Source organism: Corythoichthys intestinalis, chromosome 22, assembly GCF_030265065.1.
Source record: "Corythoichthys intestinalis isolate RoL2023-P3 chromosome 22, ASM3026506v1, whole genome shotgun sequence".
Lineage (NCBI taxonomy): Eukaryota > Metazoa > Chordata > Actinopteri > Syngnathiformes > Syngnathidae > Corythoichthys > Corythoichthys intestinalis.
The window spans coordinates 32,883,396-32,896,495 of NC_080416.1; the positions used below are offsets into that span (position 1 = coordinate 32,883,396).

The window sequence follows — 13,100 nt, forward strand, 5'->3', positions numbered from 1 at the left end:
ACATCTATCAAATAATTCACTTATGAATGCACAGTAGAATACTTTAAACACAAATATTCGTTCACGTCGAGCTAGCGGCTTCAGGTCACGTGACTGGCATAGTTGTTGACGTCACCGCCAACAAGGAAGTGAGCGGGCAGTGTCTTTCGAGCAGACCCCGAAAGCGTAATTGATCAATTTGATCGACTTCTCTTGGTTTAGTTTCCTCTTAAGGCTCACCCAGACGTTCATTTTGTCTTAAAGCGCATCTTGTTGTTGTTGTTGTTGTTACCTGTCGAGTGGGCGCCATGAACGTGACGCTAGCGGTGAAGCAGTACATCTCCAAGATGATCGAGAGCAGCGGGGCAGGGATGAAGGTGCTGCTCATGGACAAGGAGACGGTCAGAAACTTCATTAATGTCATCAAAAAGCTGTGGTGATGAATAAAGAATTACAAATACTTTGTTACTGTACATAATTTGGCAGGTAACTGCTTGGCAAATGACTTTTTAATGATAGTACCTTCCACTTGAACACAGACATCTTGCCATTTCTGCTGGTTATTTATTTTATAAGCTCTTAAGTTTTTCAACCTCCATTAAGGACGTAAAAAAGTCGGAAATATTGAGACATACCAGAGTTAACTCTCCAAGCAACACCATAACAAACAAGGGAATGCAGTAGTACTGTATCACAGACAGAAAACAAGGGAGAGTACATAAGTTGTTGTAGGTTTCAGTGTCAATATATACAGATTGCACATTAGTTAATTACTTTCACAATATCTTTTTTCCAATACTCCCATCTCAACTATTTTCAATATTGTTTTTGTCAGTGTTGTATTTGGCAGACCTTTTAATTTCCACATTTGTCTTAGTCTGTTGGATTATAATACTTAATATTAAAGCTTAGTCATCTCAAAAAGTGTTTGTCTTCGTCTAGTTTTTGTTGAGGAAAACCCAAGACTAGTGTAGTTTTATTGGACGTTTACACAAAATGTTTTCGTCTGTAAAATAAAAAATAATTACTCCAAAAAATAAATAAATGAATAAATAAATGAAGGATTCCAACTATTTCGAATAAACATTGAGAGACGAGCACATGTTGTAGCATCTACAAGGACAACACCAATTTGGTGATAATTCACACTCGGTGGGAAAACTGTACATTATTTTCAATTAATTATAAAAACCTGGACACCACGAATTTTATGTAAAAAACGTCCGAGAGTTAAAGAGGACACTTGCCATTACCATTAGCCTAATGCTAACGCGAATGCTATGCTAACGCTTTGACTTACATTTAGTGTGTGATGAGCACTAAGCACAGACCTTTAAAGGCTAAAGCAACATTGCATATTGTCTCTGGCAAAATAATTAAACCAATCTTACCGTGTGTGCTAGCCCAGAGACTGGAGAGCAGCAGCACGTCACATGAGTGACAAAACCAAATACTGCTACAATGCAAGCTAACTACACATAAAATGTCACACATGTGATGGAAACTGTTGTGGATTTTCGTTCGCATTCTCGTCAGACAAAAACTGGCATTAGTTTCGTTATGTTTTCGTCTCCGAAAACATGTTTTTAGCTCTTTATTGTCTCGTCATCATCATGAAAAAAATGTTCTTTGATGAAATATTTTCATTATAGTCATCATTGATGAAAACAATACTGGTTTTTGTCCAATCGATTGTTTGATTTTTTTTTTCCTAATATAACATTTCCTCTATTATCTACCGCAACACGTACTCTCTATTATGTTTTTGTGCATGTAGACCAGTATTGTGAGCGTGGTCTACACCCAATCAGAGATCTTGCAGAAGGAGGTCTACCTCTTTGAACGCATTGACTCTCAGAGCCGAGAAAGTATGAAGCACTTGAAGGCCATCTGCTTCCTCAGACCCACCAAGGTATGCTATCCATCCAAACTCCAAAGCAGAAGGTGGCGTGATGTGCGTTTGCTCTGCAGGAAAACGTGGAACATCTCATCCAGGAGCTGCGAAGACCAAAATACAGCGTCTACTTCATCTGTGAGGCCGCTGAAAACCATTTTTATGATTGTTAGCACGCTTCCACGCTAATTTGTGTGTGTCCACGTGTGTTAAGACTTCAGCAACGTGATCAGTAAAAGTGAAATCAAAGCTTTGGCTGAGGCTGACGAACAGGAAGTGGTAGCAGAAGTGCAGGTGAGTGCTACTTTCTGTGTTTTTGCTTCTCATATTATTTAATTGGGCGCCTATTGCCGTCATCGGCAGACAATTGACATTTTCATTTCCCCCTCTCAGTTCAAATGAATTGGACATCTAGCACCGTCAATGGGAGCCAATGAGTTAATGTCAGACCATCTGCCCATAGATAGCCGGAATAGGCTTCAGCACCACTTACACAAGTTATTTACTTGAGTAAATTTTTGAGAAAAATATACTTCTAAGACTAGTTTCACTATGCCATACTTTTTACTTGAGTGAATTGTGAAGAAGAACCACTACTCTTACACTGCTACATTGGGGTACAATAGAGTCTTTACATTTTTCGTCTTTATTCTACATATTAGATTCCACTTTGTTTTCTGCCAAACAGAGGCTCTACAAATAAGACATTGCAACATTAACCATATGACCCCATTTTACCAATCAGATGTAACATTACAGTCACATGACCACACGCAAGCTTGCAGTCAGAAGTCCTCTGTTCACACTGGCCGTCGTCCAATCTTTAAAGCACCACGAAAAAAACAACTTTTCACATAGAGCGCTGACGTCATCATTATTGAAAGCACGCATTTCAAGCTCGCTCTCTGTTGTTATTTGGCACTGATAGACTACAGAAAATCAGAGATATGATCATTTTGATTTCATGGTACGAAATAAGTTTTTTTCTCCACTAAAAATGACTTGCGCTATTTGGTAGAGGTCAACTGATATATCGGGCCGATAAATGGACTTTTTACCAACATGGCTATCGGCCAGTTAACGAAAAAAAATGACTTTTTACCAACATGCCTATCGGCCGGTTAACGAAAAAAACTGACTGATTTTAAAATATAAGCCTCTACATTGCGGATTTTTTTTGGGGGGGGCGGGGGCGTTACCCATTAACCAAAACAAAACAAAAATATTTTTAATATTAGATAAAAAGTACTTTTTTTTTTTTTTTAATTTGTTTACTTATTTGTTTTATTTTTTAAAGATGTATTAACAATGTAATTAAAAAAGAGAATAGGTCATATTTTGCTTTCTGTTGTTTTTTTACTAACAGTTTTTAAAAAATAAACAAAATAAATACTGTTTTGACTTTTTTTCATTTAAAAAAAGAAAAAAAAAATATTTTAAAAAGAGAAATAATGTTAAGCACAATTTTGCCATTGAAAAAATTAAAGCTTAAAAAAAAAAAGTATATTTAAAGTTATTTCTTTTGTTATTATTTTCATTTTTTCTTTTTAATGAAACAATGATTGTGATACTTTCAGAGGTCGGTTCTTTAACCTTCTTGTTGTGTTTTTGCAGGAGTTTTACGGAGATTTCATTGCCGTCAATCCTCACGTGTTCTCCCTCAACCTTCAGGGCGTGGCCAAGGTAAAAAAGACGCCGGGGGCGTTGGCAATGAGCGTGCGCGCGCTCACGTCACTTGTGTTTTCGCCGCAGGGGCGGAGCTGGGATCCATCCGTCTTGTGGCGCTGCACACAGGGTCTGACCTCGGTCCTGCTGGCGCTCAAAAAGTGTCCCATGATCCGCTACCAGCTGTCCTCCGACATGTCCAAACGCCTGGCCGAGAACGTCAAGGTGAGAACGGCGCGGTACGTTGCGGCAGAATCCAGCTCGGGCCCACCTCTGAACTCTCGTGCAGCAAATCATCACCAAAGAGTACGAGCTGTTTGACTTCAGGAAGACTGAAGTCCCACCTCTGCTGCTCATCCTGGACCGCAGCGATGACGCCATTACACCACTGCTCAACCAGGTGAGCTGTCCATTTCCATCAATCAATTTGTAAATTCTTCAACTACTCTTTTGATAAGTGATAAACCATTTAGCGACATTGATGACCTAAAAACCTTTTTTAGATCTAAAAGGTATCCAAATTCTTACTGAGCCCCATCATAACAAATATTCTCCTTTTTTATGATTACATTAAAAAGATTTTATGAAAAAAATATATTAAAAGGGAAAATAAAGAGTGTGACCTGTGAGTGACCTATTAAATAATGATTAATAGCTCAAAAACAATAACAACACAAATAAAAAAATGTTTGCAGCACAAACGTTTGCGACCAAATTGGAGCGAATCGGCCGTTGTGAGGGGGCTGGTGACCTCAGATCGACCTATTAAGGAATCATTAATATTTCAAAAACTATAGCCGCACAAAAGAAAATATTTGCTGCACAAACGTAGCGCAAATGTTTGCGACCAGTTTGGAGCGAATCAGACATTTTGGAAAGGCTGGTGACGTCACGCCATCAAAAAATGAAACGTTTATAATAGAGATAGACTGATTATCGCACCGTTATTTAAAAAAAAAAGTTGTTTGTGCTGCTATCGTTTAATAGACATTGAGATATTAATTTTGAGCAATGACATCTCTCGCAGCTTTTCCTTATCCAACTCCCACGGCTGATAGAGTGTTCCAACTCTCTCAATAACAGGGGTGTCTCAATAACTAGCGCAAACGTAGCACAAATGAATGCAATCTCAAGCACGCCATTTACAGCAAAATAGACCCAAAGGGGTGCTATTTGTTTGTACTACGTACGTGCTAGTTGTTGGGACACCCTTGTCATTGAGTTGGTACGCTCCATTATGCGCGACTGAGGGGCCGCGATTGACGTCATCACTCAAAATGAATATCTCAATATCTATAAAACGATAGGAGCACAAATTATTTTTTTGCAGCACAAATGTAGCATAAACAATTGCACTATTTTGGGTCCATTTTGCCATCAATGGGGGGCTGCGTGACGTCATCACTCGAAATTAATAGCTCAAAAGACAAGTTTCCTGAGCGAAATATTGGCGCCGCAATCTTGTAAAATTTCTGCTTCGAACTTTCAGTTTAGAAAAAATCTCATGAGTTGCGGTTGAAGTTAGCAGTGTGTTGACAAAGTTAAAACTGCAAAATCCAGCCAGAGGAACCCACGGAAATCTCCAAAAATGGATTCAGCACGACGTAGATGAGATGTAGACGATGATTGTTCTTATCACTTCGTTAATTTTTCGTGTACGAAAGTAGAACAACCTGTCAGCCTGTGTTGACGTGAGGTATACAGTGCCGGCCAAAGGTATTGGCACCCCTGCAATTCTGTCAGATAATGCAATTTCTCCCAGAAAATGATTGCAATTACAAATGCTTTGTTAATAACACAAATTAGAGAAGTGTCACATTATTTTTTTAAAGCGTGCCAATAAATTTGTCTGGCCCATTTTTGGAGGTTTGTGTAAAATGATTATGATTTAATTAGGAGTGTAACAAAATATCGAAACGGTGATATATCATGATACTTTGTATCCCAAAAGGTTATCGATATGCTCCTGTCAATAATCGAGATATCGTTTTAAAAAGGTGTCTTTGTTTTTAAAAAAAAAAAAAAAAAAGGGACCAACACGTTGCTACCAAAATCTTCCACCACAATGGTGTCTCAGGGAACTAAGGCTGCCATTGACGGTACTCGACGCCCAATTCATTTAGATTGGGAACGTTCGTTCAGTCGAAATAGCGCTGCAGCTATCGATTATTTTAGTAGTCGATTAATCGATGAACTATTTACTTCGAATATTCGAGTAATCGAATAAGGAACATAAGAAATTTTACCTGAGCTGAGCCTCACACGGTATACAGTAGAGGTGTGCAAAATTTCCGATTCTTAGATTATTCGCGATTCGGCTGTGAAAGATTCGAGAACGATTCACAAACATCCAAATTCCGATTATTGAAATATGCCAAGTAAAGCGGAAGTACAACACTCTCAGCGCGCTGCGCGGTCAATGAGGAAAGAAGCAAGAGTAGCTAAACATCATGCTTCTCATTACCCGGCCCCTCGGGTAATGCCACTGCTCAACTCACGGCTCTAGCTCAACTCATGCCACGAGATAAAAAAACACAACAACATACCTGACTGCTGCCGAAAAGCTGCTACACAGTACATTCACATAAAGTTACGGTAGATATCATTTATATAGGACTAGATGCATTATAGATTAGGTAGCGTTAGCAGCACACCTACAAAAAGCTAGATGCGGGCGTTAGTAAACGGCCGCCATCTTAAAGCAGTACACTTCCCTGCAAGGCTGTTGTAGCGAACCTTCCATGCAAACCTAATTAACTTTTTATCTAAAATACTCCTAAATCGGTAAAATATTGACTTGAATCTATCTTTAAAATAGTTTTAAAACTTTCACATGTCGAAAGTAGACAAAAGGGAAATTATGGAATAACGGGAGCAATTTTAACAACTTTAACGGTTGATTCACAACATTAAATTAATTGAATGTAGTTTAAGCCTGCTGATACAGAATGGGGACTGGAGTTTTTTTTATTTATTGTTATTTTTGTACATTTTATTTACTGCTATATGTTAACTTCACACTGAAATAGTATTTTTAAACAATTTTGGAACTAATGTACAAAACATTTATTTAAAAAAAAAAAAAAAAGGAGGGGGTGCATCAATAATCGTTTTATAATCGAATCGGAGCCTCTGAATCGTAATCGTAATCGAATCGTTAGGTGCCCAAAGATTCCCAGCTCTAGTATACAGTATATACACTCACCGGCCACTTTATTAGGCACACCTGTCCAACTGCTCGTTAACACTTAATTTCTAATCAGCCAATCACATGGCGGCAACTCAGTGCATTTAGGCATGTAGACATGGTTTAAGACAATCTCCCGCAGTTCAAACCGAGCATCAGTATGGGGAAGAAAGGTGATTTGAGTGACTTTGAACGTGGCATGGTTGTTGGTGCCAGAAGGGCCGGTCTGAGTATTTCAGAAACTGCTGATCTACTGGGATTTTCGCGCACAACCATCTCTAGGGTTTACAAAGAATGGTCCGAAAAAGAAAAAATATCCAGTGAGCGGCAGTTCTGTGGGCGGAAAAGCCTTGTTGATGCCAGAGGTCAGAGGAGAATGGCCAGACTGGTTCAAGCTGATAGAAAGGCAACAGTGACTCAAATAACCACCCGTTACAACCAAGGTATTCAGAAGAGCATCTCTGAATGCACAGTACGTTGAACTTTGAGGCAGATTGGCTACAGCAGCAGAAGACCTCGCCGGGTACCACTCCTTTCCGCTAAGAACAGGAAACTGAGGCTACAATTTGCACAAGCTCATTGAAATTGGACAATAGAAGATTTGAAAAACGTTGCCTGGTCTGATGAGTCTCGATTTCTGCTGCGACATTCGGATGGTAGGGTCAGAATTTGGCGTCAACAACATGAAAGCATGGATCCATCCTGCCTTGTATCAACGGTTCAGGCTGGTGGTGGTGGTGTAATGGTGTGGGGAATATTTTCTAGGCACTCTTTGGGCCCCTTGGTACCAATTGAGCATCGTTGGAACGCCACAGCCTACCTGAGTATTGTTGCTGACCATGTCCATCCCTTTATGACCACAATGTACCCAACTTCTGATGGCTACTTTCAGCAGGATAATGCGCCATGTCATAAAGCTATAATCATCTAAGACTGGTTTCTTGAACATGAAAATGAGTTCACTGTACTCAAATGGCCTCCACAGTCACCAGATCTCAATCCAATAGAGCATCTTTGGATGTGGTGGAATGGGAGATTCGCATCATGGATGTGCAGCCGACAAATCTGCACCAACTGTTGTGAGTGTGATGCCATCATGTCATTATGGACCAAACTCTCTGAGGAATGCTTCCAGCACCTTGTTGAATCTATGCCATGAAGAATTGAGGCAGTTCTGAAGGCAAAAGGGGGTCCAACCCGTTACTAGCATGGTGTACCTAATAAAGTGGCCGGTGAGTGTATATATTTAAAGAGGATCTATGTACAACAAAAGAACAATTGGCTAACTTTGCAAAAGTCCGCTTGCTTAAATGCTATAAAATGCTAACACTTTTTTACAATGTTCTTTACAAATGGCTCACACACATATTCCCACAAAAAAATGCTTAATATAGCTTTAAACTAAATGACGAATGCATTTAAAAAAGCATTAGTTCGAACAAAAACCTAGCTTATGTTGGTCTTAACAGGGAGCAGATGGATTCAGCCATGTGAAATGAGGTAGACTAGAGGGCCGTGTATCCACCCAAATCAATAAAAATAAATGCAAACACTTTCAAAACAAACCATTACAATGCCACTTTAATTAAACAAATACTTGAAGCAGCAAAATTTAATTTAAATCTTTTTTTCTAATCGAATATTCGAGTTAATCGATTAATTGTTGCAGCACTAATTCGAAACCAGAGCATTTGCACTCATTCTGTCTGATTTTTGGGGAAGTAACTGAAAATCAACAGGTAAATGGCCCAAAATGACCTCATTGCCTGGCATTGGCTGCCAATGACGGCCATAGATGTTCGATCAGTTTGAAGTTGGAGGGATGGCAGCGAATGAACATTCACCCTCCAAGTTTAAATGGATTGGACGTCTTCTAGTGATAAACTCATTCCAATTTGCAGCAGAAGCTTGTTTTTCTGTTTATTAGTTGTTTGTAGAATATCCTAGAATGATTTCCTGACCAATGTATTGATCATCGTTGTATCGCCATTTCGTCAGATCATCGTTATCGTAAACTTTGAATCGCGTATCGTATCGTATCGTATCGTGAGGTAACGAGGTTCCCACTCCTAGATTTCACTCTTTTTTTTTTTTTCTTTTCTTTTTTTCTTTTTTTTTTTTCTTTTGTTTTTTCATTGCAAGCAAAATAAATGAAGATATTACTACCAAAGCATTTCTAATTGCAATCATTTTCAGGGAAAAATTGAGCATTATCTGACAGAATTGCAGGAGTGCCAATACTTTTGTCCAGCAAAGGAAGTAAGAGTTCTTCCAGCACAAACAACTAACATAATTTTTATTTGAAATTTACAATATGGGGGGGCGGAAACTTCACTTTAATCTAGGGCTGCAACTAACAGTTATTTTCATAATCGATTAATTCAACGATTAATGATAAACGATTATTCGGATAAATGTCACTTTTTTCATTTACCTTCACAATTTACGTTGAAGTTTTTTTAGGCATTTTGTATGTAACAAGGAAGACAAAATGGATGACTTTCCTTCAAAAATAACATTTTTATTTCAGGTTCCTGACCGTAGTCTACAATTATCAAATTTGTTGGGAACCAATCTATTAATCAATTTAATCAATTTGTTGTTGCAGATCCATTAAGGAACTAATTTAGACAGCTGAAAATTGGCAAAAATGTGAATTTTTGTTCATGTCGTACTTTGACTTAACAAAAATGCAATGATGAAATCTGATGATAATTACAAGTAAGATGTTTTATATATATGTTATAATTTCAACAATTTAGACAAGTCTGAGAAGGTCCTAAACAAATAATTGTTTATCAAAATAGTTAATTCATTTGCTAATCGATCAGTTGTTGATTAATCGACTAATTGTTACAGCTCTACTTTAATCTATCCTTCTCAATTACGGTTCATTTTTGTCTAACAGTGGACGTATCAAGCGATGGTCCATGAGCTCCTGGGCATCAACAACAACCGTATCGACTTGTCCCGAGTTCCCGGCATCAGCAAAGACCTTCGCGAGGTGGTCCTGTCCGCCGAGAATGACGAGTTCTACGCCAACGTAGGTAACTACTCGACGTCCGTCTTGGTCCACGGCGCTGAAACACGAGCGCGCGTCTCCAGAACTTGTACCTGAACTTCGGCGAGATCGGCACCAATATCAAGAACCTAATGGAGGACTTCCAGAAAAAGAGACCCAAGGGCCAGCAGAAGCTGGAGTCAATCTCGGACATGAAGGTGCCGCGTCTTCGTCGGCTTTCGCGTCCCGTCCGTCTGCTGATGCCCCGTCTTCTCGCCAGGCGTTCGTGGACAACTACCCGCAGTTCAAGAAGATGTCGGGCACCGTGTCTAAGCACGTGACGGTGGTGGGCGAGCTGTCCCGCCTGGTGGCCGAACGTCAACTGATGGAGGTGTCGGAGGTGGAGCAAGAGCTAGCTTGCCAGAATGACCACTCCAGCGCGCAGCAGGTACATGCCAGTAAAGGAAAACCAATTCAGTGTTACATCGATACCAGTATCAGTATTGATGCACAATTAAAATGATGTCATCCGTATCGGAGAGTACAGTATTTTCCCAAGCATTAAGTATTAAAAGGCACAGTCTCAGTTGCTGGCGCAGTTTCCGTGTTTAATACTAGGGGTGGAAACCTCTGGATAGCTCACGATATGATTTACCATACAAGGCTCATGATCACTATTATCTCACAATATGGCAATACAACAATTATTGATACATGGGTCAGGAAATTATTCTACAATATTTTCGAACGCAGTTAATAAACAGAACAACAAGCTATTTTCATCATTCTGCCCTGATTTGTACGTAATACGTAATTAATACGTTTATTTTTCGCATCACGCCAGCCAAACGGCTGCAGAAAAATCATTCTGTATGAGGGAGAGGCGTATGCGCCTTTTTGGAGTTTCAAAAGGTTCCCATTCACCGTGGATATTTACTGTGGGACCATTGGACTTACGAGGAAGTGAGTGAACATCTTGTTTTGTATTATGTCAAATACGAATACAGCGATTACTAAGTAAACACTACAAACTTCCTTTAAATGAAGGACTACTTACGTTTGATCATTGATAGGCATGTAAAAAGCTCTCCTAATACTCATTAGCAGCAGCACGTTAGCTGCACAACAACTCCAGCCACCCTCCTCCGGGGAACGAACTTTAAATTGCTCTCCGCCAGGCGGTTTGCCGATCCGCGAAGACAATCGACAACCGGGTCGTCATGTCAAATAATCCAGGATAGTTATGTGTGATTTTCCGCTTCGAAGACTTTGAAACATCACTCGGTTCGGGTTAGCATGTCGGCTAGCTGTCACGCCTTCTGGTTTGTTTACATTCTCCGAAGCCGGGGAAGGGAAATGACATATGTCCGATTTAGGTGTCATAAAATATCGTTCGGGAGGTGCGACAGTAAAGGTGAAGTCGACAGTTTTGACCATTATGGAGTAATTTTGCCATGTCGTCCTGAATAAATGCATTTTTATTATTTCATATTCCATTCAGCACAAGACTGTTATTTGTCATGACCATGCCATTTATTTAGCAATTGGGGAAAATACTTGGATAAAAACAATATCCTGTAAAAATATTGAAGTGAAGAGACAGAAACAATGACATTTTGCCGCTCTCTTCGTCGCGTTTTCCTCGTTGTGAATAGTTCCCCCTCGACGGGCTGACTGTTCCTTCTCAAGCCATTTATATAGCTATTGGGGAAAAATACTTGGATAAAAAGAATATCCTGTAAAAATATTGGAGTAGAGAGACTGAAACAATGACATTTTGCGGCTCTCTTCGTCGCGTTTTCCTCGTGAATAATTCCCCCTCAATGGACTGAATAGTAAAACCGATGAGCCCAGTCTACCGCTGACGTCATCCACCTGTTGGGGATGCTAAAGCCCAATAGACCCTACTCACCTACGTCACAAAATGACGTGTCGCTGTATCCGGCCGCCATATTGTCCGTATTTTTTAGACCTATTCTCATTGTTTTCAATTAGTCGTGCAAGTTATAGAGCAATTCATGGAAGCCCCGGTGTTATCTGACGCCGTAAACTCATTGGATGCGTTGCATAAAAGGCGTTATGTGGAAAAGCTTCAGTTTATCCATTCGCCAGATCCATATTTGATGCCTAAATCGATGTTTTTCGACCCGCTGTCTTCGCTGTCTTTGCCTGACCCTGATATTTACAACTATCTTGTCCACACAAAATCAGCCTATTCTCACGAAAGTTTGAAAAACTTTAAGAGCTTGGAGGCTTATAAATGCTACGTTGCTTGTTGGGTGAAACAGGTACTCGTACACGAAAATTCGGCAGGAATCTTGTGCTCGGGAAGGTGAGTTACGAAATTTTCAATTCAAAATCTTTTCTTCTTGCTAACGTCCACTGTCAAGTCTAATGTACAGTGCCTTGCAAAAGTATTCGGCCCCCTTGAACCTTGCAACCTTTCACCACATTTCAGGCTTCAAACATAAAGATATAAAAATTTAATTTTTTGTCAAGAATCAACAACAAGTGGGACACAATCGTGAAGTGGAACAAAATTTATTGGATAATTTAAACTTTTTTAACAAATAAAAAACTGAAAAGTGGGGCGTGCAATATTATTCGGCCGCCTTGCGTTAATACTTTGTAGCGCCACCTTTTGCTCCAATTACAGCTGCAAGTCGCTTGGGGTATGTTTCTATCAGTTTTGCACATCGAGAGACTGACATTCTTGCCCATTCTTCCTTGCAAAACAGCTCGAGCTCAGTGAGGTTGGATGGAGAATGTTTGTGAACAGTAGTCTTCAGCTCTTTCCACAGATTCTCGATTGGATTCAGGTCTGGACTTTGACTTGGCCATTCCAACACCTGGATACGTTTATTTTTCAACCATTCCATTGTAGATTTGGCTTTATGTTTTGGATCATTGTCCTGTTGGAAGATAAATCTCCGTCCCAGTCTCAGGTCTTGTGCAGATACCAACAGGTTTTCTTCCAGAATGTTCCTGTATTTGGCTGCATCCATCTTCCCGTCAATTTTAACCATCTTCCCTGTCCCTGCTGAAGAAAAGCAGGCCCAAACCATGATGCTGCCACCACCATGTTTGACAGTGGGGATGGTGTGTTCAGGGTGATGAGCTGTGTTGCTTTTACGCCAAACATATCGTTTTGCATTGTGGCCAAAAAGTTCAATTTTGGTTTCATCTGACCAGAGCACCTTCTTCCACATGTTTGGTGTGTCTCCCAGGTGGCTTATGGCAAACTTTAAACGAGACTTTTTATGGATATCTTTGAGAAATGGCTTTCTTCTTGCCACTCTTCCATAAAGGCCAGATTTATGCAGTGTACGACTGATTGTTGTCCTATGGACAGACTCTCCCACCTCAGCTGTAGA

At 39.9% G+C, this 13,100-nt stretch overlaps 1 protein-coding gene across 3 annotated transcripts in view; it reads left to right on the forward strand.

Annotated features, from left to right (window-relative positions):
* vps45 (vacuolar protein sorting 45 homolog) overlaps positions 1–13,100 on the forward strand; it is an 18,888-nt gene continuing 5,788 nt past the window's right edge. Inside the window, exons 1-10 of one of the 3 annotated variants that reach the window (XM_057828304.1) lie at positions 1–165; positions 244–380; positions 1,757–1,891; positions 1,951–2,011; positions 2,088–2,167; positions 3,488–3,763; positions 3,828–3,938; positions 9,634–9,768; positions 9,831–9,944; positions 10,007–10,174. In XM_057828304.1, coding sequence (XP_057684287.1) covers positions 288–380; positions 1,757–1,891; positions 1,951–2,011; positions 2,088–2,167; positions 3,488–3,763; positions 3,828–3,938; positions 9,634–9,768; positions 9,831–9,944; positions 10,007–10,174 — 1,173 coding nt within the window. In that variant the 5' untranslated portion in view covers positions 1–165; positions 244–287. Of the gene's footprint in view, positions 381–1,756; positions 1,892–1,950; positions 2,012–2,087; positions 2,168–3,487; positions 3,764–3,827; positions 3,939–9,633; positions 9,769–9,830; positions 9,945–10,006; positions 10,175–13,100 lie in introns of all 3 variants that reach the window. The other 2 variants (XM_057828305.1, XM_057828303.1) reach the window with 2 other exon arrangements.